The sequence below is a fragment of the Podarcis muralis genome, chromosome 5 (assembly GCF_964188315.1).
Source record: "Podarcis muralis chromosome 5, rPodMur119.hap1.1, whole genome shotgun sequence".
NCBI lineage: Eukaryota > Metazoa > Chordata > Lepidosauria > Squamata > Lacertidae > Podarcis > Podarcis muralis.
In genome coordinates, this window is record NC_135659.1 from 20,118,568 (window position 1) to 20,144,983 (window position 26,416).

A 26,416-nucleotide genomic window follows, 5' to 3' on the forward strand; every position below is an offset into this window, starting at 1 on the left:
TCCAGTCTTATTAATGCCAAGCTTGGAATTACTAAATGGCTTGTGCCTGCGCCATTTCTATTCTGCCACGGGAAGTGAACTAGTTCAGACATAATGCTCAAAAACGGTTTGGCAATATATGAGCTATCATCATACCCTGTGCTCCCACGTCCTTCCCTTGCATGCTCACACCATAATTTTATCTGAACTGGGCAGAATATGGTTTGCTCAAACCACACAGTTGAAATTCTTCAGGAACACTCACATATCTGAAACAACGTGCTAGTAAAAATTAATAAGGGCCAATAATAGTGACCTAAATACAATGCACACATTCCAGATGTGAAAAGACCTTCCGTTAAAAGGTTTGTAACTCTTTTACCTGTACTGAGAATGCTGCAAGTGTTCTTGTGAGAAATACGACAGGCAATGCAATAAATGGTCTTAAAATATGCTGTCCCTCTGCAATTTTCCACAACACCACACGTTGGTGATGATTTTTTCCTAAGATTCTTGTACTTTCTGCTCCCCCACCCACATACAGTAAATTCTCTGCCTATAGCTAATACAGTTTTGCCTATAGCTAAACTATGCCTATGGCTGCTACAGATGCACAATTAAAGCTCAGCGATGACTGAAACCATTTATGGAGCATAAACTGTTGAGTGAAACAGTTTATGAAGCATTTTGAAAGGCAAATAAAAGAAGAAAACATTACCATCCGTGTTGTTGAGATGGATCATCCAGGAGCACTCGTACTATGTACAACAAACAGCTAAGCAGCTTGAGTGAAAAATTGAACAAGCGTATCCGGAGGCCTATTATAAAAACACAATGAAACAAAGTGAAGTTTTTGTGGAATTTATAAGTCCATACTCACTGTAAAGTGTGTGGGGAGAAAGGCCTAAGCAGGGGTGGGATGAGAACGCTCAATTATTGTGAAACATGGACCACTTATAAACGCCATCTCCAACTCTTCGAAAGATTCCATCAACGGTGCCTCTGAAAAATTTTACACATCACTTGGGAAGGCACGTGAACTAATGCCAGTGTACTGGAAGAAGCAAAGATCACCAGTGTTGAAGCCATGATTCTTCAACATCAATTTCATTGGACTGGTCATGTTGTGTGGATGCCTGATTATTGTCTTCCAAAGCAACTATTCTATTCCAAACTCAAAAATGGTAAGCATAATGCCGGTGGTCAACAAAAGAGGTTTAAAGACTCTCTCACAGCACATCTTTTAAAAATGTAGTATAAACACCAACAACTGGGAAACATTGTCCTGCGAGCGCTCCAATTGGAGAACACAGCCTTTACCAAAGGTGTCATGGGCTTTGAAGACACTCGAACTCAGGGTGAAAGGGAGAAACGTGCTAAGAGGAAGGCACGCTTGGCAAACCCTCACTGTGATCAACTGTGTCCCCACTGTGGAAGGATGTGTGGATCCAGAATTGGCCTCCACAGTCACTTATGGACCCACTGTTAAAACCGTGTTTATGGAACACAATCTTACTCAGCTTCGAGTAATCACCAAAGAAAAAGAAGATTACTCACTATCTTGGTTACAGTTTTGGTAAACAGTCTCCTCCCTCAACTCACAGCTATTTAACACTAATAGAGGAAGAATAGAACAGTGGGACGGGGCAGCTGAAGATACCAGAGCAGACATTTGCTTCTAGATCAGATGGCTTCTTTCCTCACTCCCCATTGCTATGTAAAATCAACTGCCCTATGTTAGGGAATGAGGAGAAGCTGGCAGGCAGAGTCATCTCCACATGCCTGCTCCTACTTCATTTCGACTATCCATTCCCACAATGGGACCATCTGAGCCCAACTGCCCCAGGAGGGAGATCGCTGGAGAGAGACTGGAGTGAGAAAAGATACTAGCAGATGGCAGCCAACAGTTTTGTTTCTTGAGTGTAGGGTCATTAATTCTTCTGCTACATTTGTGTTGGGAACCACATCAGGGATTCTGGTCAAAAGTACAACCAACCAACCAAATAAATAAATAAATAAATAATATGTTTGGATCCTACACAAACACCCTCCCAGTATTACTTTTGTGCAGAAATATTGAACAACATTTGTTCAGAATTGTAGCTGCTCACAGACCACTTAAAAATCAGATAATTGAAAGCTGGTGCTGAATGTACAATTTCATATCTTCAGAGCTTTGTTGGGAAAATGTTAATCATTTAAGACAAAACACCCTTGGCCACAAAACAGTGCTTCCTTCCTATCTGTGAAACAACACCAGGGCATGGGGTGTGGCGAGTTTGCAAGAGCAGATTTGCTCATCTGTTCTCGATGAAAGTTAGTTTTCATTTGCTCAGAACAAAGATAGCTGTCGGTCAATGAATCATGCACAACTTATATTATAGGGTGCATCTGAAGCAAAGGAAACATTTTGTATTTTTTCAAGCTAGAGAGAGGAAGAGCATCCAATGTATATACAAGTTATATACACAGAACATCCAATTTATAAACAGATATGGAGTTGTACAAACCAAAACAATAACCCTGAAAAACCTCTGAAACATTGTTTGCCATGAAAATGAACAGATGGCCCTGGTGCAATTACCGTCTTTCAGCTTAATAATTAGCCATCAGGCTAAATCAAGGTGCTGGTTTTGCTGTACAAAGCCCTATGCAGATTGAGACCAGGATACCTACGAGAGAGTCTCATCCCCTATACACCCAACCACTTACTACAGGGCATCCTGCAGATACCTGTCATGGGCCAGGAGTAAGCTGTGCTTGCTAAACAGCAGCCTGAAGAGGGAAAAGGCAGAGTGATTCCACCCATCAGCCTTCAAGAACTCAGAGGAGAAGGCGCTGGTGAGAACCAGCTGGCTTCAGCCTTCTTAAGCAGAACTTCCAGCAGCAGTCAGATGCTGGTAACGACACTTGCAATTCATGGCTCTACCTTGCTGCTTCTTGCTCATCTGGACCTTTGAACCCATGAACATTGAATTCCTTGACCCCTGGTTCATCTGACCACATGGAATTGCTGTTTGCCTGACCCTAGGCCTGGACCTGACTTTGGATGCTGTGTCTGCCTCCAGGCAAGTACACCTCAGAGACTCTTCTGGTTGGCTGGTCTCCCACTCCACTGAGCTCTGCATGTTGATGCTCAGCAATGAGACTACGACAGTACAGTGGTACCTTGGTTGTCAAACTTAACCCATTCTGGGAGTCTGTTCAACTCCCGGAACCGTTCAAAGACCAAGGTGCGGCTTCCAATTGGCTGCAGGAGCTTCCCGCACTCAATCGGAAGCTGCGGAAGCCATGTCGGAAGTCCAGCTTCCCAAAAACGTTTGCAAACCGGAACACTTACTTCCAGGTTCTCGGCATTCGGGAACCAAGCTGTTTGACAACCAAGGTACCACTGTACCACCCTTAGGAAGAGGTCAGTTCCCCGCAATGACAGGAGTTGGGTCTTTAGAATGCCTTTGGCATTCTAATGTCTTTCTGGCCTCCGTTGAAGGCTTGAAGAATGAAGAGGCCTTTGGAATTGGTGCCCATTGGAACAACTCCTGGGAATGGGTGACTAGCTGCTTCTGTTCTTAAAGGTTAGAGATTTGAAAGGGACCACAGTAAGACAGAGCGAAGACGCCAGTGTTTGTGGTGGTGAGTAAGAACTGCACAGAAAGGGAAGGAAGCTCCTGCTGAGATATATCAAATCCTGTCTCTGACAGGCAGGCCAGCGCCTCTAACAATTTCTTCTGCCTATTATCCTCCCAATTCATCTCCCCCTTGACATTCTTCAACAAATGCTTCCTACTCTGTTAATATTGCCATCTGCTGAAGACAGCTGATGAATTCTAATGACACTGTGAATTTTTAGTAATCTGTGCAGTTGACACCTTTCTGTGGTGTTTTTAAAATGTTTCAGAATCAACATTTAACGTCCCCAACACTATCCATTTTCTCCCTATGAGGCTGCATCAGTCGCAACCATAAATTCCCATTAATGGGGTGAAGTGGCCATGTGGAGAAAACAACAGCAATACTCATCATCATCATCATCATCATCATCATCATCATCATCGTATATTTTATTTATATCCTGCCCTCCCCAGCTGAAGCCGGGCTCAGGGCGGCTAACAACAATCAAATAATCCAACATTCTAAAATCATTCATTATAAAATTAATTAATTCAAGCCACTGGCAACCATTGGGCCAGAGCTCCATGAAGATTGCCGAGGGAGGGAGTCAGGCTGTGCCCTGGCCAAAGGCCTGGTGGAACAGCTCTGTCTTGCAGGCCCTGCAGAAAGATGCCAAGTCTCGCAGGGTCCTAGTCTCTTGTGACAGAGGGTTCCACCAGATTGGAGCCGCAGCCGAGAAAGCCCTGGCTCTAGTTGAGGCCAGCCTAACCTCTCTGTGGCCTGGGACCAACATAGACTAGGTAATGCATGTATGTTAAGGCTGAGGGCTACTCAGTCCTTTTCTTCTAGGAAAAGGGTGTCTGTACTCACCATTGAGCTGTTACAGTAAGTGACACACCTTTAACCAGTGCTTTTCTTCTAGGAAAAAAAAGGTGCTGATACCGCGTACTTTTAAGTACCCCAAGGGAGGGAAAGGACTGAGGGCACTCATGAGGATTCTGGTTATAGTTTTCAATAAAGAAAATTGAAACAGAACATTTTTTCAAAAGAACTGCAGGCTCCTTTCTAAGGCCACCTCAAATTTTCACTGCCACACCCCAGCACCTTTTCATTTCTGCTCAGACTGATTCTATACTGTTTATATTCTGCCTTTCCTCTAATACGTTCATGGTGGCTTACACTGGGAAGAGGAAGAACAAACAATTCTGCAAAGTAGGTTAGGCTGAGAAAGAACAATCTGCCCAAGGTCTCCTGGTGAGATTTGTGGTTGAATGGGAAACTCAGCCTAGGTTTTGCCAAGCTTAGTCTAACTCTTTAAAGAATGCCTCTCTATCAGTATAATTTCCTGCCTGTCTCTTGCAGCTAGAACATACCTGGACTTGGCCAATGCTAGTAGAGAAGCAGAAGGGGACAGCAGAAGAGGAAGAAGAAAAAGAAGAAGAAGAAAACAAAGAAGAAGAAGAAGAGGAGGAGGAGGAGGAGTTTGGATTTGATATCCCGCTTTATCACTACCCGAAGGAGTCTCAAAGCAGCTAACATTCTCCTTCCCCTTCCTTTCCCACAACAAACATTCTGTGAGGTGAGTGAGGCTGAGAGACTTCAAAGAAGTGTGACTGGCCCATGGTCACCCAGCAGCTGCATGTGGAGGAGCAGGGAAGCGAACCCGGTTCACCAGATTACGAGTCCACCGCTCTTAACCACTACACCACACTGGCTCTCACTGGAACCAAAGAGGTGGTAATTTGGGCAGGGATGGAGAAGCAGTGGCTCTCAAGGCCCTATCAGCCTTAGCCACCACTGGCCAATCACTATGGGAGTTGCAGTCCAACAACATATGGAAGGTCACTTGTTGCCATCCCTGACCTAGAGCATCATCTCAGTCTTCCAGGAGTCTCAAGCATCAAGCAGCCTGTGCCAGGGCAATGGGGGCACAGCTAAGGAATGGTCTGCCTGAGAGGTGAGCAGATTCCCTACCATTGAATGTTAACTGTAATTCAGTTTTTAAGGATCATGGGCTTTCCCCAGACCTTTTCATTATTCTCCTTCAATCCCAGTTCTGATGTTTACCAGAGCTGAACATCCTGCTCCCATGGTATAAAAGTGATCAGACCCATCCTGTCTATTTTGCTTGGAATGTAGAATATGTGGGGAGAGGACTCCACCCTGATGCCCATATGCGTGCAGAGATTACAATCACAAATCTCCCTCCCCACCTTAAAAAAATAAAAAAGGATGGATGGATGGATGGACACTTGATTCAGTCTTCTAGACAATCATGTTAGTCTCCTGTATCACATTGATTCTGCCATCTATGACTCCCAAAAACATCTCAGCTGGATCTATGAAATGGCCAGGGGTCCTGGACTTTTGCCTTCCATGGCAGGAAGGCAAATGGCAACCATGATGTGAGATTCAAGGTCTGTGCATCCCTCCTCCAGCAAATGGCACAGGAATTCTAATGGGAAGACAATCCTTTTTTCTCTTACTTTGGCTTCCAACTTTGCAGACTCACAAACCCACATAGTCCTGCTCCTTCATTTTCCTTGCGTCCATTTGTCCAAAGTCCCAGAAATACCTTGCTGCTGTTGGCCAAGGTTTGCCTCCATTTCTTGGAGAAGACCAAGCAATATTGTAGCTCAATTCAAGATTGCAAAGTGGTAGATCTGACTGAGTTCAATGAGTCTTTCTCCCTAGGAAGAACTGCGGCCTTAAAAAAAATAAAAACATTGGACGACTCAAATAAAAAGATTGCAGATCTTTTACTATTCTGGATTACTAACAAACATAATTAAGAGAAGCTTTCTATTTCCTCTGGGGGACAGGGAGCTGAAGACTCAGAGAGCCTGATGGATTTAATGGTAATTGAATTGAATTTTACAGGTGGTGTGAAATTTCATTTAATGCACAGACACAAAGATGCACACCTGCACCTCTTGCTGGGGGTGGGGGGAAAAGACACCCAACAGGGTGGGGAGGAGACAAGCAACCTTTGCTGAAAACGAACCTTGGTTTTCTAACAACGTATTGCTCGTAATAAGATACACTGGCAGTCAAGCAGAAAATTCAAATCAAGGATAAAAAAAATAACTTTCATTCAGCTCCGAGGCATAGCAAGTTTAATTACAATGTCTAGGATCGATTTTGTCAGAGGATTCTATGCGAGCCTTTGAATTTTACAGGATTACCTGTCTAATGAAACAATTGATGTTACAGCACAATTATCACTTGGCTCAATATCTTTCTTACTTGCTTTTGGCCCAGGCACACAATTCACCCACCATGGGAAGGTCACTTTAAGTGGCCATTTGTGACGCTTGTACACATTTGTTCAGTGTTTAGATTGAATGACTTTTTCCAAAAATCACAGGATGTCCAAGTTCTATAGTGGTGTGGATAATGTTCCCTGATCAGCACAGCAAACGGCTCCATCCCTGATGGATGAAAGTCATCAAAGGGAATGATTTGCAGTGGCCTCCATGCTGTGTCCATATCTTGCAAAATCCCCTTTAGCCCCTCTGTACAGAGGAGTGAGGAACCTTTTCCAGCTAGCGGGCTGGATCCTGACCTCCTGCAACCCCACAGGCCATTTTGACTACTGATGCCATTACGATGTCAGGTGACAGCTTCAAAGGAACTGGCTGTCAGTGCCAATCTCCTTGTCGGCACTGACAGCAAACCCTAGTGATGGATTCAAACAACACTTGCAAATGGAAATTTTCCTTCTGCAAACTGGCAAAAGCTGGAAAAAAAGTATGTGCGCAGGTGCAGAATTAGAGATTCTATTAAGTTATCTTTTCAAGCTCCAGTCACTACCCCTTTATCAAAAATAACCTTTGCATAATTACCTGTCTCAATTTGCCTTTGTTTATGGGAGCATTCACACCTAAGCATTTTCAATTGAAGCATAATGAAAATTTGGCTCTGAAAGTAGTATAAAAATCAGAACAAAGCATAGGAGATGCAGAGCAGATGCAGAAAGGGAGGGCTATTACACCAGCGAAGGTTTTTGTTGTTTTGCTATTGTGTAAGTAATGAAAATCTTGACTCCCTAAATACATAAATAAATGGGGAAAAGCTATATACTCTGCATAATATTTGAACAATTGGCTCTGGCAAAATCTGTATGTGGTGACTGAGTAGAAAGTCTGGGTTGCAACTATAAAAGAAATAAAATAGCTCAGACATTAATGTGAGAGGCAGAACTAAGAACTGAAGAAGCATTGACAGTAGGTCCAGTGCATGATTCAAAGACACACAAGGCAGCAACCTTGCTGAAAACTAGTGTGATCTGAGGCTTGGTCAAGAGACCGTGTGAGAAGACAGCATACATGTCATGGACTAGCTGACTGCAGAGGAGTGGTGGGAGATACCAGCTGGGGAGATACCAGATTCCCCTCCTGGGAAGGAGGCTCAGAGACAGGGGACTGATGGTGGGATGACAATGAATGTTCGGAGGGTGAAGAGGGAACAGACTGGGAGGAGGAGGTGATGGAAGCTGAAGACGTAACAAGGTTTAGTGAGCAGGAAGAGGCAGTCCAAACTCAGAGGCAGGAGAGGAGGGGGGGCCAGGAGACAGAGATGAGACAGGCAGCTGGAGAATTTAGGGAGTTTCCTCCTGCTGCTATGAATAGCTCTCCACCCCGCTGATCTCCCAGAACATGCGGAGAAATGAAGACAGCAGAAAAATGAGAGACAAGATGATGGAGGCTTAGGCTCTGGGGAAGTTACCAGGGGAGCAGCTTTAGAGAGTGGTGGGAAGGCAGGGACCTTCTGTTGCCACAACTGCCTTACTAGGGCAAGACCACTAGGACTGAGCTGTTTTGTTTTTTGAATATAGAGTTAACTTCACTGACATTGGGTTCTGGGCTGGGATTTTAGAGCCTGACTCCAGCTCCTGACAATGCACTGCCTTGAAATGTCTGGAAGAAGTGAGGGCTCTAAAATCCCAGCCCAATATATCCCAGTCTGATCACTGAGATCATCCAGAGGACCATTGTTGGTGGTCCACCATGTTACAGATGCCTGACTAGCCTCAACTAGAATGTAGACATTTAACGTCGCTGGCCTCATGCTATGGAACACTCCTCTCTTCTTCTTCTTTGGTGATCACTCATAGCCAAGTAGGATTGTCTTCCATAAACATGGTTTAAACAGTGGGTCCATAAGTGACTGTGGAGGCCAGTTCTGGATCCACACATCCTTCCACAGTGGGGACATAAGTTTCTGGGCGGGATTTGATCACGGTGAGGGTTTGCCAAGTGTCTTCCTCTTAGCACGTTTTCCCTTTCACCCTGAGTTCGAGTGTCTTCAAAGCCCATGACGCCTTTGGTAAAGGCTGTTCTCCAATTGGAGCACTCGCAGGCCAGTGTTTCCCAGTAGTTGGTGTTTATACTACATTTTTAAAAGATGTGCCTTGAGAGAGTCTTTAAACCTCTTTTGTTGACCATTTTGCTTACCATTTTTGAGTTTGGAATAGAGTGGTTGCTTTGGAAGACGATAATCAAGCATCCACACAACATGACCAGTCCAACAAAGTTGATGTTGAAGAATCATGGCTTCAACACTGGTGATCTTTGCTTCCTCCAGTACACTTGCATTAGTTCGCCTGTCTTCCCAAGTGATGTGTTAAATTATTCGAAAACACGGTTGATGGAATCTTTCAAGGAGCTGGAGATGGCGTTTATAAGTGGTCCACGTTTCACAAGCATACAGTAAGGTTGGTAGTACAATAGCTTTGTAAACAAGCATTTTGGTTTCCCTTTGAATGCCTAGCAGAAATTTATCAGGCATCCATGCTTTTGACTATCAAGCATCTCTTGAATACTCCCCACCCCTTCCGTCAACTGGCCTATGCTGTTGTTTAAAATGTTCTGTGCTGCTTTTACATTTTGCCTGGGAGTTCTGTTCCTGACCCCTGTCTGTGTTGGTGGAGCACGCATAAGCCCAGCCTCAGCCCTGTTCTGCTCTGTTTTCGGGCCACCTTTGTGTTGCAAATGACAAGTATGTGCATGATCACGTGTCACTTGGACACATGTAAAATGGCTACTGCCTACATGATTGCTGCCATATTTTATGGGTAAGTGGTATAGGAACGTTTTTCATTAAGTATATATAAAATCAGAAAGCATATGTATCATGGGAATTGGGGTTGCTTGTGTGTAACCTCCACCTGCTCCAAACTGCTGGATGCGGTTGCTTTCCCCCCCGGCTGAGCAGCCCCCCTTGGGCACGACTGCTTCAGTCGCTGGCAGAATCCGTCAGTGGGCGTTTCCTAAACTTCCTCCAGCATAAAAATTCCTTGACGGACAGCCTTCTTCTAGCCTCTCTGCGCGGCAGCCTTCTGCGCAGAGTGGGCGTGCCTATCGGTGGTCCTCCACTCTCCTCACTGACCTCACTGGAAGAGTCTCGGAGCCTCCCCTCCGAAAGGCTCTCAATACCTTCTTTCTTCCTTGTGTCACCTTGCCTTTCTTCCCCAGCGGAAGTCCTCTCTACCCCTGTACTGGTTCCCTCTCCGGCATTATTGGGGAGCCTAGGCTCTCCACTCTGTTCCGATGTCAGTTTCCTGACAATATGTTTCCAAGAATCCCAGATACAGTCTTATGAATCATGAAGAATCTCCAACTGATTTTAAAAAAACAAACATACCCTTGAACTCAAGTGGTTAGGAGTGACTTGACATTCAGATGCAATTCAAGTGGCTTCAACGTAACTTAAGGATAACACTCAAAGTCCCACAAAAATAGCTCTGTGGAACCAGAAGTGGAAGCTACTGATGGGTGAACCTTCTTTAGCTTGACTCTGATACAAGCAAACAATTATAGCATTATTGTAGAATTTGCATTCAAAACTGAGACTGTGTCATAAAGAGGTTAAGACCAGACAGAATGGGTGGAGAGTGTTTACAGGTTTCCCTAGAATGGCAGATTTTAAAATTAAAAATTCACTTGAGGGAGTGAGGATTACATCTAATAGGAAAAACGATGTAACTTTTAATTGTATGTGTGAGTGCATAAGAGAAACGCTTCGTGGATGGACCCAAATGCAATGCTCAGGAATGCAAGTTAAAAAGGATATATATGCTTGGGACTCCAGAAGTCCAGTGCTAGGTAGGGTAATTGGGGCATTGGTCTGACTTGGACTCTCTCATATTCAACTTGCTGTAGAAATATCCACCAGAATATCTGGCTGGATTCCTATACTTCTTGGCAGCCATGAAAGGAAGCTGCCTACTTCAGCTATCTTAAACCTGGCACAGTTTGTAGGCTGCACTTCCAGAAATGTTCCATTGGCCAAGATATAGTGAGAGACCTGCTACCCCCCCCAAAAAAGACCCCCAAAACAGTGCATTTTAGATAAATTGAGTCTTTGAAGAGGGGGGGGGAGCAAGGTTTTCTTCTTATTGTGGCATTGTGCCTAGATCTGTTTGTCTTTAGCACCCGGATTTTTATAGAGCATCATGGTTATACAGTGGTACCTCGGGTTACGAACACTTCAACTTATGTTTTTTCAGGTTACGAACGATTGTAACCTGGAAGTAAGTTGTCCAAGCTCTCGGAGGCCTCGCTGCTGCCTGGAGGCAAACCCGGACATCGGCGGGGCCTATGGAGCTCTCGGAGGCCTCCGCGAATGCCGGGAACCAAGCCCCGACATTTGCGGTGCCTAGAGCGGCTCCGCGGATGCCGGGAGACAAGCCCTGACATCCATGGTGCCTAGAGAGGCTCTGCAGATGTCGGAAGCCAAGCCCTGACATCCATGGTGCCTAGAGCGGCTCTGCAGATGTCGGAAGCCAAGCCCCGACATCCGCGGTGCCTGCAGGGCTCTGCAAAAGCCGGGAGCCAAGCCCCGACATTTGCGGTGCCTAGAGCGGCTCCGCGGATGTCAGGAGCCAAGCCCCGGCATCCGCAGTGGCTGCAGGGCTCCATGGATGCCGGGAGCCAAGCCCCGGCATCTGCGGTGCCTAGAGCGGCTCTGCAGATGTCGGGAGCCGAGCCCCAGCATCCACAGTGCCTGCAGAGGCTCTGCGACTGGACTCAAGCCGCAGGAGCTCTCTGAGGCCTCCACGAATGCAGGGAGCCAAGCCGACTGTGATTGTGGAAGAGGACCCTGAGCCCCCTCCAAACAGTGAGTTTGGAAATAAATTTTAATTTTTTTCATCAAAAATACTGTCTTATTTATTTTATAGTACAGTACATTGGTTATTGCCTTCATTTTATGGATCAATGGCCTCATGAAACAGTAAGATTCGTGTTAAATTGCTGTTTTAGGGGGTGCTTTTTCATCATCTGGAACGGATCGATCCACTTTCCATTACTTTCAATGGGAAAGTCCGCTTCAGGTTAAGAATGCTTCAGGTTAAGTACAGACCTCCGGAACCAATTAAGTACTTAACCTGAGGTACCACTGTATATTAAAAGAGCATGGGATGAGGAAAGTTTGCATCATTAAGACATTGTTGAGGCTGTGCAAATATTAAATTGATTAAATACATAAGCAACAAACAACTAACAAGCAGAATGTGAATTTGGGAACACAGGGTGGCAATCAATTAATATTTATTCAGAATAGACCCATCAAAAGTAATGAACATGACTATATTCCCCTAGTGATGTAACACATAACCACTTCTTATCATCAGCAAGCATTATTGTTTAGAGCAGGTTACAGATAGGTAGCCGTGTTGGTCTGCCATAGTCAAAACAAAACAAAAATGCCTTCCAGTAGCACCTTAAAGACCAACTAAGTTAGTTCTTGGTATACCAAGAACTAACTTAGTTGGTCTTTAAGGTGCTACTGGAAGGAATTTTTTTTTGTTTTGTTTAGAGCAGGGTTTCCCAAATGCTGGTTTACAGCTGTTCCTGGAGTACAGTTCCCATCATCCCTCGTCCTGCTAGCTAGGGATGATGGGAGCTGTAGTCCAACAACAGACGGCAACTCAAGTTTAGGAAACCCGGGTTTAGAGGAAGCACTATTACACCCACACGTAGTAAGAGAGAGAGAAATGCTTACTTGATCTTTGGTTTTTGATGAAAAATAACTTTAGCCTCTCTTTAAATGTGTTTTCATTCATGTAGAATTCAACTTGTACTCTAAAAAGAAAAGAAAAACTTTAGATAGGGGGCTGATCCTAGCATGTTAAATACAAAGACACGACAGTTACATACATGGCCTTTCGGCGTTTGCCCAGCATAAAAACCACAAGCACAAACTTACTTTGTAAAATTCAGAAGCATCTTCGAACATTATATTTCCAGGGAGTTACTATGGCCAGAAATTCAACTGCATTGCTTTGCATCTCTTCTCACCCCTTGGCCCCTGGAACAACATCTAGTTACAGCAATGAATCCAGAGGTTTTGCAACTGGTTGTTCTGATTACTTTAAACCAGCAACTAAGAGGTGGCCACAGAGTTTTGAAAAGGCACATTCATGCTCCTCGGTGACTGGAAACATATCTTACAACACCTCTGAATTTCACAGGAGAGCAAGTAGCAAGATAAATTTGGACAGAGAACCAAGAGTTTTGAATGTCAAATTTAGGTTGACTGCTGGGTGATGCTGTAATCCAGGGGTGAGAAAACTTTTTCAGCAGGGGGCCAGTCCACTGTCCCTCGACCTTGTGGGGGGCCGGACTACTATATTTTGAAAAAAATAATAATGAACGAATCCCTATGCCCCACAAATAACCCAGAGATTCATTTTAAATAAAAGCACACACTCTACTCATGTAAAGACACCAGGCAGGCCCCACAAATAACCCAGAGGTGCATTTTAAATAAAATGATACATTCTACTCATGTAAAAACACTCTGATTCTCAGACCATCAGGGAAATTGGGCCAGATCCGGCCCCCGGGCCTTAGTTTGCCTACCCATGCTGTAATCTGACTTTAAAGTAGTGTAAGCATAGCAGTTGTGCATCCCTCTTACAGAGTCCTCACCCTGGCCCCAACCCCATTCTGCTTATATAAAGGGAAAGGGACCCCTGACTGTTAGGTCCAGTCGTGGATGACTCTGGGGTTGCAGCGTTCATCTTGCTTTACTGGCCGAGGGAGCTGGCGTACAGTTTCTGGGTCATGTGGCCAGCATGACTAAGCCACTTCTGGCGAACCAGAGCAGTGCATGAAAACACCGTTTACCTTCCCGCCAGAGTGGTACCTATTTATCTACTTGCACTTTGATGTGCTTTCGAACTGCTAGGTTGGCAGGAGCAGGGACCGAGCAATGGGAGCTCACTCCGTCACGGGGATTCAAACCCCCGACCTTCTGATCAGCAAGGCCTAGGCTCTGTGGTTTAACCCACAACGCCACCCGCGTCCCTGTAAACATATAAAAAGGTAAAGGTACCCCTGCCCGTACGGGCCAGTCTTGACAGACTCTAGGGTTGTGCGCCCATCTCACTCAAGAGGCCGGGGGCCAGCGCTGTCCGCAGACACTTCCGGGTCACGTGGCCAGCGTGACATCGCTGCTCTGGCGAGCCAGAGCCGCACACGGAAACGCCGTTTACCTTCCCTCTAGTAAGCGGTACCTATTTATCTACTTGCACCCGGGGGTGCTTTCGAACTGCTAGGTTGGCAGGCGCTGGGACCGAGCAACGGGAGCGCACCCCGCCGCAGGGATTCGAACTGCCGACCTTTCGATCGGCAAGCCCTAGGCGCTGAGGCTTTTGTAAACATATACCTGTAAATAAATCAGACATCACAAGTGAGCATAAGTTTCCAGCTTCCCCTCATCCAAAAAAAGGAGGGAAATCCCTCTATTACTACCCTGGACCTTTCATGGATTGGGAAAGTGTGAAGTGTTTATCGTTATAGCCCCCTTCACCTGCTATATGCATGAGGAGAGTCCAAACTGTGGTCTATAAAGGGTGGTATATAAATTTAATAAATAATAAACAAATAAATTAATGGGGGTCAGGCTGCTCCCACCCACCCCCCCAATGCTCCCACCCCCAGGTTCCACCTCTCACCCTTGACATCCACTCCTTAGGTATGGGCCTCTACCATGGGGAAGTCTTCCATAGGATTTGGGAGACCACATAGTCAAGGTTTTAGTCTACACAGAGATCTATGCACAGAGGTTTCTCGCAGCCCCAGTATGCAAGGAAGAGAAACATACTTGCCCCAGTATGCAGGTAGGATAAAGAAACACACACAGCGGAAATGGAAATGGCATTAACTCTGGGCTAGGGAAGAGGTTTTTAGACTGGGCTAGGGAAGAGGTTTTTAGACTGAGTTCCATTTGGAAAGGTTGCAGCACAGTCAAAGATGTCTGTACACAGCCCCACACTTCCTTTCCTTAATGTAAGGCACAGCAGCACAGAAGCAAAGATGTGTGTCTTTTGCTGTGCACGAGTCAGCTGGCTCCAGGGTTTCCATTTTTTCCATGTGCTTTGGCTTCCATCACAGTGTCTTGTTGCGCCAGAAGCAGTTTAGTCCTACTGGCCACATGTCCCAGAAAACTGTCTGTGGACAAACGCTGGCTCCCTGGGCCTGAAAGGAAGATGAGAGCCGCAACCCCATAGTCACCTTTGACTGGACTTCACCTTCCAGGGTTCCTTTACCTTTACCTTACCTAGTTACAACTGGACCAACACCAGTAGCAAAATGTGCCTGGTGCCTGGGGAATTTTGAACACTGCTTTCAACACATAGGGTTGCATTGAGAGCTAGTTCTCCTCCAAGGAGACTCATTGAAATTAATGAGCAAAAGTAACCGAGGTCTATTAATTTCAGTGAGTCTGCTCTGTGTAAAACACAGCTGGATGAAATCCATGGAACCCTTTCACACCTATAATGTGTGAAGGTGATTTATGTTTCTAATGTTAAAACTGTTGCTACACTTTCATAGAAATGTTGGACACATTAGCAGGGCAGCTGGCATTCTCATAAGCCTCAAAGCTGCCCAACGTTCCCTACGCACCGCATTTTCCCGTGTATTAGACGATGTTTCTTTATTATAAAAAATGTTTAAAATTGGGGGTCGTCTTATACACAGATAGTGCAGGGGGGGGAGGGAGATTGGTGTCAGCCACAAGCAGGAGATTGTCAGTGATGATTGGGCGGGTGATTAGTAGCTGCGGCAAGGCCTGCTGGCGATTGGCTGCTGTAATTGGGTGGGCAAATGGTGGACACTGGTAGTGAGCGGGCAGACAATTGTTGGGTTCAGCATGGCGTGTGATTGCTTATCAGCAGTCAGGAGGGTGAGCGATTGGCGGCAATTCCCCCCCCCCCCCAAAAAAAGCTCAACAACTCTAAGCAATCTCACCCCATTTCCTTAATTTGGGTCCCCCAAAATAGGGGTCGTCTTATACACCGGGGGGGGGGGTGTTATGCACAGAAAAATACGGTAATAAGTCAAGGCCTGGCTACGTATTTAGGTTCACACACAATTTAACAGAGACAATGCTAATTTGCAAGTTTATCCAAGGATCAGTTTTTCCCAGAACAAATCTAGTGGTTTTCCCAAGGCTTGACAGTGGAAAAGTTTCTATAACCAAGGGTCTCCTCCTGGGAATATTACCCTGTAAGGAAATCAGTTGTATAAACTCAACCGTAGCGTGACTAATATAGTGGCACTTTTAATCCTCACATTGTTTGATGCCATGCCGCATTCAAAACCACAGATTCTACTTTTCACAGGAAATTTTAAGTAGGTGAATAAAGGCATTCAAGTTCACAAGCCTTGGTAATTTAACTTAAAAAGGAAGCAAGTATTCCCACTTTATTCAGGTGGTTTTGAGCTGCATACCTATATTTTCAGGAGGAAAATTACAGCACTCATGTGACATAAAAGAATAGCAGGCTAACAGTGCGAGGTGATGGCATGCTAATGAGGAGAGCGAGTGGGGGAGCTAATCGCTTTCCTATAAAGCACCCATTATGAGTGGCTCTGATAACCTAATAGTGCCCTATTCCTGCTTCTCATTCCTTAGCAACCACAGCTGCCAAGCAGATTGGCATTCCTGTGCGATAGTTTCCATGACAAACAAGGATGGCAAAAAGCAAGCAATTGATTATTTGAATGCCTCAACACCCTTTCATACTTCAATGACAACTTGTCGGGTCCTCCAGGCAAAGTCTGCGCCCGCCCTCCCTCCTTCCTTGTCACAAGACTAGAACAAAATACCCACAGCAGGAAGTATAAAAGGAAGGTGGCCGACAAGCAGGTAGACCGTCTGGAGGTGCATAGTTTAGACTATGAAAAGCAATGATAGAGTTCTGCAGCCACGTCATTCCTTCCTGTAATCTCCAGGTAAGATGTGAAGCCTGGGACTATGCAGAAAACCCCCACATTGTGTCTACACCCCATACACCCCAGCTTTCAAATAACTGATGCTCGAGTGGAGAGCTGCAACAGTGTGGGTCACTCCTATTATGTGGTTTGGAGTGATGCAAGTTATTGTGGTGAGGCAGGAAGCATCAACACTCGTGAGGCTCCAATATCATAAAGGTGATGTAAGAACTCAGTTCCTGAAAGGCAAGTTAGATATACTAAAGGAACCCAGCAGACCTTGGCCACATAGTGGGTGGTGTTGTGGTCTAAACCACTGAGCCTCTTGGGCTTGCCAATTGGAAGGTCGGCGGTTTAATCCCTGCAACAGGGTGAGCTCCCATTGCTCTGTTCCAGCTCCTGCCAACCTAGCAGTTCGAAAGCACACCAGTGCAACTAGATAAATAGGTACTGCTGTGGCGGGAAGGTAAACGGCATTTCCGTGTGCTCTGGATTCCATCACGGTGTTCCGTTGTTCCAGAAGCAGTTTAGTCCTGCTGGCCACATGACCCGGAAAGTTGTCTGTGGACAAACACTGGCTCCCTCAGCCTGAAAGCGAGATGAGTGCCACAACCCCACAGTCACCTTTGACTGGACTTGACCATCCAGGGGTCCTTTACCTTTTTTACCTTTTATATAGCATTCAATGAAAAGAGAAGGACTCTCAGAAGCTGGCTGAAACAAATGTTCAATCCTTGCCTGACATTTACTTAGGTTTAAATGTAATTCCAGCGCTACACGTAAATTACGTAAGGGCCAGAGCTCATGCTTTTGCTTTGACTGTATAAATGTGGATCTCAGTCCCCAGTTGAAAGGAGCTCAAGCATCAGGGCTAAACAAAAGCCTTGTTTGCCTACCCTCTCCCCTGCGATTCCAGTCACAATGAAGATTTTTAAATCACAGAAGGAGCCTATGTAAGTACTGCACACAATGTTGTGGAGGGTGGGACGATTTTTTTAAAAAACCAATCCTCCTGTCAGACTGGGAATATCCCCAGTTTAGGGTATTCCACCATGCTTCATCAGAGTTTTCTTTCAGCAAAACAAGCGGCTCACGTATATTCCAAAGAAAGCTATAATAGTAAAGAAAATGGTAACACGGTAGCATACCGTCTGAGAGAAACTAAAACAACATTGTGAGGCAAGAAGGACAGTTGGTCTCTCTAACTGAACTGAACTGAACTGAACACTCGAAGGGAGGGGCTAATTCTGGAGCAGAACACAGAAGCCCCACCCAGATGACAGACATTCTACTATTCCCCCACCCAGATGACAGACATTCTACTATTCAAATTAGACCCCAGTGTTTTTCTTTCACACAACTCCATGCAGCAGAAGTTCAACCTGGAGGACTTTGGGGACAGGGACAGAGGGGACATGACCAGTGCTTTTATTCTAGAAAAAAAGGGCAGGTACTCACCAGCAAGCAGGGGGGCCAGCACATGGTGGGGTGGGGGTGAAACCTGGCACCAATGCTGGATGATGAGGGTGGGTTAACTGTTTGAGACCCCTTGCCCATCCATCCACCTACTGGGGCACTGCCACTCAGGTAAAGAACCTGGTTTTGGGAAGGAGGCAGCAGAGTTCTAGGATCCTGTCAGAGCACCACCTTCTCTAAGCTGTGCAAACATTTCCTGGACTTAGGGAAGGAGGTGCAATGTTCTGATGGGGTCCAAGAGTCCTTCTGCTACCTTCCTCCCCTCCCCGAAGGGTGGCGATACTGTGTGCCATTGTGTACCGCCAGAAAAAAGTATATATCTCCTCTCCCCACACCTCCACTCTTCATGTGCATGATTGGAATCGCATGAGGGGAAACTGGGCTATGACGATCTCTTCCCAAAACCAGCAGGAATTGCTGTCAGAATTGAGAATACTGATCTGGGTAAGCGAATGGTCTGATCCAGTATTAAACAGCTTCATGTGTTCCCATCACTAGCATGCGCTCCCTGACAAATTTCCCCCGAAGGAATGCAGTCCTCAACTGATTCAGTTTAAGTGGGGAAGCAAATAAATAGGTTTAATCAAGAAGCAATAAATGAATGAAGAGGATGAATGGGCCAACGATGCTTAGAAGGCACTAAACTCAACACACTCAGAAAAGTTTCAGTTGACCTTCTGGCAATAAAGCTGCTAGCACCTTTGCAAAGCTAAGCAGGGTCAAGTATGGTTTCGAACCAGAAGGGGGACCATGTGTTGTGATTTTTGCATTGCCGGGCATCGGACTAGATGACCCCCGGGGTCCCTTTCAACTCTACAATTCTGTGCCTTTCTGATTTTATAATGGATTCCTTGTTGCACACAGGGACCTCTTGACGCATTTTAACCCACTAACACAGCTTCACAAAGGAATCTTCAAAAGTTACTAGCTCTTTTTACTAGCCATAAACACATGAACTGCTCACACATTAGCAGTGTTGAAAGTCAGCAACAGCCTGAAAGGAAAGAGCCATCTTTCAAAGTACAAAATATTTCCTTGTCTGGTCACTTGGAAATTATTTTCTTTTATTTGTGCCACAGGTGCTCAAAAAGGGGGCAGTTTCAATCCTACACTAATGGATCTCTAATGAATATAAAGTAATATGCAGGCAGTCTGCATACAGGGAGGTAGGAATCACCCATTTGCCATGGACTGACCACTTCCTGGTGAAGTTTGGACTCATATCGGCTGACCTACCCTGCAGAGGTGAGGGACCAGTTATGATGGCCCATCCTGGAGACCAATGGAAATGGATGGATACCTGAATACTCTGGGTGTTCCTACAATGGATAGAGTGAGTGGTTCTGCTGAGGATCCTGTCTCGCTGTGGAATCGTGGGATGATGAGGGCCATCAACACAATCCTTCTTATGATCCTTCTTTAGCATAGTGGAGCCCAGGAAGCTCCTGGGTCACTGAAGAGCTGCAGGTGATGAAACAGTCAAGAAAGGACTGGAGCAAGTGGCATAAAACTTGAAGCCAGCAGAGCCCTTGCTAGGGCACATAATTGCACCTACCAAGTTGCAGCTGAGTCAGCTAGGAAGAGGTTCTTTGCTGCTTCCATTGCACACACACACACACACACACACACACACACGAGAATCATGAAATCATGACATCCAAGGCACTCAGATCTCACCCTCTGTCAGATCTATGTGGTCTATGTGGTCTGGGTCCATGTTTATTATTTTCTGGGGAATAATTCAAGAACAAAAATCAAAGAAAGGCATTACAGTGGTGCCTCGCAAGACAAAATTAATCCATTCCGTGAGTCTCTTCGTCTTGCAGTTTTTTCGTCTTGCGAAGCACAGCTATTAACGGCTTAGCGGCTTTAAGAAAAAGGAAACAAACTCGCAAGAACTCGCAAGACGTTTCGTCTTGCGAAGCAAGCCCATAGGGAAATTCGTCTTGCGGAACGACTCAAAAAATGAAAAACTATTTCGTCTAGCGAGTTTTTCGTCTTGCGAGGCATTCGTCTTGCGGGGCACCACTGTATTTGATACTTAGAACCAGTGCTTTTTTCAGGAGCTCCTCAAAGATACACAGGACTGGCACCTCTTTTTTTCATCATTAAAAAGTGTGGCACTTACTGTAACAACTTCATGGTGAGTACCGGCACCTCTTTTTCTAGGGGAAAAAGCACTGTTTAGAACTACTAAGGAAATATTGCTACTCTTCGCAGCTGTGCCAAGTTCTTACAATATCCAAAACTAAGATCCTCTAAGCATGGATATTCAGAATAATTACTTTCAAGTGAAGGTACTATACTAACAGCCAAACAGCAGACTAATCCTGAATGAAGGCAACAGAACTGCAATATGTAAAAACCTCCACCTCACCATACTAAGATTTCCAAAGCGATGCAGAGATTTACTAATGGATACATGGTCTGTGAACATTTCACTCATCAATCACCCTAACCTGCCATCAAAGTCTAGACTCAAAATATGTTGGCACATTAGAGCATTTCACAACCGAATAATCCTGTCAAAATCCATTTTTATTCATCTATTCATGATAGAAATGTTTGGCTTAAACGAATGCAATTTATGCATCCTACAAGGCTTGGATCCCAGGCACACTCTCTTCCCTTGTAGCCGAAATTTGCTTTGGATAAAACAGGAAATTTACACAGTGATCGATTGGAGCTCAGAAGATCCTGTGGCTCATTATTTCTAAAGGTAGCCTCATTACCGCGACAACCCATTACAATGTCTTTTTTATTTTACATACTAGGAAAGTTCAGACTTGGAGATTTACAGCACCTTGAGATGACTCACAGCATTATAATAGCAATAAGCACCTAACTGGCTTTATTTGTAGTACATTTTAAAGCCAATTAAAGGAACATTAAACCATCTCTCAAAACAATGTCACATGGCACAAGGTGATGTTTTTGTGCTGGCTTCAATTCAGCAATTGAAGAAAGACGTACAGTAGCATAACTAGTTTGCAACTCATGAAACTTGAGTTCTTTGTGTGGTTTGAGGTTGGCACTGGGGGAGAACTGGGCTCCTGAACCTTTAACAGCTGCACAGCAGCTAGAAATTCAATGGATGAAGCTTTTTCTAGTATGGAAATGCAGTTACGGGGAAAGCTTCACCTATTGACAATATGCCTGCCTTATTACTTCTGTGTGGCCCTCAATTCACTTCAGGTCCAGCGCCCCACTCAGACAGGAGAGTAACGATTTGTATATAACTGAAGGTGTGTGCAAATTTTGTGGAAATTTGTATCCACTTTTGCAAATGGGGAAGAGAATCCAATCCATACAGTGTACTGGACCTAGAAAACCATGTTGTCATCACTGCTCACAGCAGGTGAAAGAGACTGCAGACAGTAATACTGGAGGGGGAAAGGGTGAGAAAGGGCACAATTGCCTTCCCCAGTGCACTGAAGTAGTTAAAAAGTAGGCTAGCCATTGCCCAGACTAAGATGGGGCAAAATTCAAATATGAGTATAGCAATATGAAATGGGCAATTTATGTATATAGTCCATCAATATTTTCATACACAACAGACTTCATTTGAATTCTTTTCCATTGCAGGGGTTGGACTTGGGTCCCTTCTGACTCTGTTGTTGTTGTTTAGTTGTTTAGTCGTGTCCGACTCTTCGTGACCCCATGGACCAGAGCACGCCAGGCACTCCTGTCTTCCACTGCCTCCCGCAGCTTGGTCAAACTCATGCTGGTAGCTTCGAGAACACTGTCCAACCATCTCACCCTCTGCCGTCCCCTTCTCCTTGTGCCCTCCGTCTTTCCCAACATCAGGGTCTTTTCCAGGGAGTCTTCTCTTCTCATGAGGTGGCCAAAGTATTGGAGCCTCAGCTTCAGGATCTGTCCTTCCAGGGAGCACTCAGGGCTGATTTCCTTAAGAATGGAGAGGTTTGATCTTCTTGCAGTCCATGGGACTCTCAAGAGTCTCCTCCAGCACCATAATTCAAAAGCATCAATTCTTCGGCGATCAGCCTTCTTTATGGTTCCGACTCTACAATTCAACTATTCTATGGTTTTTGTCAAGTGCCTGAAGCAGTTATTTAATATCTTTTAAAGCTGATTGTTGACAAGAAATAGTCAGCAGGTATTCTTTTCAATCTATGACAACAGATCTTCCTACACGCACTCATTCACACTCTGATATGGATTGACAAAAGCAATTCAGTTGAAAAGTTGTCGCTGGTGTCAACAATGACAACTGAAAACCCTAGAACTTAAAAATATAGGCATGGCTATACGGAGACAGATTATCGAAGGGGAGGAAGGCAATAAACCCCTGCTTAAAAGAAGGTGAATGTTCACAGGTGCATGAAAAGTGAGGTGGTGAATGCCAAAACAGTGGAGGCAAAAAAGGATCTTGGAAAACCCAGAGGCTGGGAAGGACTTGCAAAAGCAAATTATGGAGCATCAAGTGTGCGGAAGATCCTGAGGAATCAAGTGTTGAAAAGTCATCGCCTCTTAAAACATCCCAGTGGATGAGCCATAAATCTCCAACATCCCAAGGGCTCTACTGTCAATGCAAAGAGAGAGAAGAGCTGACATAAGAAATCTCCTTCCCTGCACAAGTGCAAATTAACAGGTGGAAGCAGATAAAGAGATTGGGAATATAAGAGCTAGACCAGGAAAGGGAAACAATTCAGTTCCCTTTTGGGGAACAAGATTTTCTATTTCAGTTCTTCTCCTTTTCTTTCTTCTACTGTTGTTGATGTTGTTGCTACTGATTTTCACTATTTTTCAATTATACACTGCTTAATTGTATGTAAAACCTTCAAACATATTACAAAATATATACAATATACAGTACATTAAAACTGCCCCCCAAAATCAAAGTTAAAAACCAGTTTCAAAAATGAGGGGGGGGAATCAATTAAAAATAATCAAAAGTTTACATTATAAGCTGAGGTTACAGCTTAAAATACGTGTCAAGTTTACAGCTTGCCTAAAAAGAAATATTTTTAGCTGGCACTGGAAAGGATGCAGCAAAGGCATTTGCCCAAAGTCAATTGACGTGAGTTCCATGATTGTTTCATATGCTTCCTAAATCTGTAAATAAATTAGAAAACTGTTATCTGCACAGAGGGGAAAGTGTATGCTAAAAGAGCAGTAGGCTAGAATTCTTCTTAAGGTGCTAATTTTTTTGGGGGGTGAGTACAATGAGAAGAAGGGACGCGGGTGGTGCTGTGGGTTAAACCACAGAGCCTAGGACTTGCCGATCAGAAGGTCGGCGGTTCGAATCCCCGCGACGGGGTGAGCTCCCGTTGCTCGGTCCCAGCTCCTGTCAACCTAGCAGTTCGAAAGCACGTCAAAGTGCAAGTAGATAAATAGGTACCGCTCCGGCTGGAAGGTAAACGCCGTTTCTGTGCGCTGCTCTGGTTCACCAGAAGTGGCTTAGTCATGCTGGCCACATGACCCGGAAGCTGTACGCCGGCTCCCTCGGCCAGTAAAGCAAGATGAGTGCCGCAACCCCAGAGTCGGTCACGACTGGACCTAATGGTCAGGGGTCCCTTTACCTTTACCTTACAATGAGAAGGGGAAACTAGTCAACTATTCCATCAAAAGAGCATAAGAACATGAAAAAGCCAGCAGCAGCAGGCCAGTGACCCATCTTGTCCAGCATCCTGTTCTCACAGTGGTCAGATGCCCATGGGAAACCCACAAACAGGATTCGAATGCAAAACCGCTCTCCACTCCTGCGTTTTCCAGCAACTGGTATTCAGAAGCATTGTTGCCTCCAATCATGAGCACTCCCAACTGCAAACTGAAGTGTTATAGCCCAGAAATCGGTTTTACCACCTCAGTAACAGCAACGCCAGAGGCAGGCTGTTCAATCAACTATTTGCTGAGACTGAAAGGAGGAAGAAGAAGAAGAAGAAGAAGAAGAAGAAGAAGAAGAAGAAGAGGAGGAGGAGGAGGAGGAGGAGGAGGAGGAGGAGGAGGAGGAGGAGGAGGAGGAGTTTGGATTTGATATCCCGCTTTATCACTACCCGAAGGAGTCTCAAAGCGGCTAACAATCTCCTTTTCCCTTCCTCCCCCACAACAAACACTCTGTGAGGTGAGTGAGGCTGAGAGACTTCAGAGAAGTGTGACTAGCCCAAGGTCACCCAGCAGCTGCATGTGGAGGAGCGGGGAAGCGAACCTGGTTCACCAGATTACGAGTCTGCCACTCTTAACCACTACACCACCACTGGCTCGTTCCCACCCAGTTTTGGGTGACAATAGTTAAAATGAACCGTTAGCTCATCCCACCCACATTCTGCCAGCTTCCTCGCAAAAAATACCATTGGGGGCCTTGTCAAAAGCTTTACTGAATTCAAGATACACTATGTCCACAGCATTCCCCGATCCACCAAGCCTGTAGCTCCATCAAAAAAAAACAAAAAAAAATGAGATTTGTCTTGCATGACTTGTTTTTGAGAAAGCCATGCTGAGTCTTAGTAATCTACTACCCTTTTACTCTGTTCTGAGAAGGTAAACTAGCATTAGTAAGTTTTCTCTGGAGTTTGATGTCAATCACTAATTCCGTTCTTTTATATAGTTGTGATTTGTTTCTCTTGTAAAACATACTTTGTTTCTTAGTGATGTTACACTTCCTCTGAATTGCCACTTGAAAAACAGACATACACAATGGGCCATTCACATTTCACAGTCCTCACAATATTTCCTGAAGGAATAACTGAGTGAATAAGCTGTTGTTGTACTCAATCTGGTGTTATTCTCTTGCGAGACTTAAACACATTAAGAAATAATTGTTCACAATAATTACTTCAGTTACAGACCATACCCTGAAAATGCAGTAAGAACTCCTCGCCACTCCTCTGGTTCCTACATTTGCATCCATCATTTTAAAGCAATTAAACAATATGATTAACACCTGCCGGGAGGCTCGCACCAATTGAAAAAGTTGCAAGTGCTAATATACAAACCAGCATTGCGTATTAGACTCTTGAACAACACTATTCCACATGTCTGTGAGTGCCATTTGTCTGCTTTCTCTTTCTGAGCGAACAAAATGAAATAAAAATTGGAACACGAAATAGGAACTGGAAGTGGAACAGGAGTGTAAGGAGACAGCAATTTCTATTCTGGGTTTGTCGCAATCAGCACTTTCCCCATTTCTGCTGCCGCTAAACAGCAAATGTGGGACCTTCTGATGCAAAGAAGAAGAAGAAGAGTTTGGATTTGATACCCCGCCTTTCACGCCCTTTAAGGAGTCTCAAAGCATCTAACATTCTCCTTTCCCTTCCTCCCCCACAACAAACACTCTGTGAGGTGAGTGGGGCCGAGAGACTTCAGAGAAGTGTGACTAGCCCAAGGTCACCCAGCAGCTGCATGTGGAGGAGCGGGGAAGCGAACCCGGTTCCCCAGATTAGGAGACTACCGCTCTTAACCACTACACCACACTGGCTCAAAAATCATGCACCTGACCGTGCCCCCTGCTTCTTACTCAAAATTGCTTTGTTAGTGAACTATTTTGGGGTTCACATTTCCATGGTCTCATGGTAAAATGAAAATACTATATTGCACTACCTAGCTGTTGTGAGAGCATTATTCCGAGCTGGGAAGAAAATGAATCACTCCCCCCCCCCCCCAAAAAAAAAAACCCCACACAGAACAAAAGAGGACACAGCTTCCTGCAGGCTTAATTATACGTATAGATAATTCAGAAATAATTACTATAACTTAGAGATATAGTAATTTCACTAGGGTGGGGTGGGAGAGGGACTGTGACCACCTAGCCTAAGTGCCTCCTCAGTCTGCAGTCCAAGGAGAATATCAAGATCCCTCCTTTTCTCTCTTCTTATAGCTCTCTCTCTTCAAAGCAGTCTTGAAGAAACAGACAACTACTTCACAGAGGAGTGTCCTATATAAGGTGGATCCTCCTGGCCCTGCTTCTCCTCCTTTTGGTCACTGCCTGTCATTTGAAAGCATTCAGCGGTGACAAGCATGAGGAAAAGGGGCTACCTTTGAAGGTGACTCAGAAACTACAACGAAATAGAGACTATTATTTGTGGTTCTGCATCGCTTTCGCTTGTATTTAATTTTTTGATTCAGATTTTCATGGCAAACGGCTAGTATAATAAAGTTATTTG

At 44.9% G+C, this 26,416-nt stretch overlaps 1 protein-coding gene across 8 annotated transcripts in view; it reads right to left on the reverse strand.

Annotated features, from left to right (window-relative positions):
* Positions 1-26,416, reverse strand: part of KCNT2 (potassium sodium-activated channel subfamily T member 2) — a 224,314-nt gene that overhangs the window by 131,813 nt on the left and 66,085 nt on the right. For all 8 annotated transcript variants that reach the window (XM_028732539.2, XM_028732541.2, XM_028732538.2 and 5 more), the window contains exons 2-3: positions 12,598-12,677; positions 698-797 (exon numbers count right to left, since the gene is read on the reverse strand). In XM_028732539.2, coding sequence (XP_028588372.2) covers positions 698-797; positions 12,598-12,677 — 180 coding nt within the window. The remainder of the gene's footprint in view (positions 1-697; positions 798-12,597; positions 12,678-26,416) is intronic.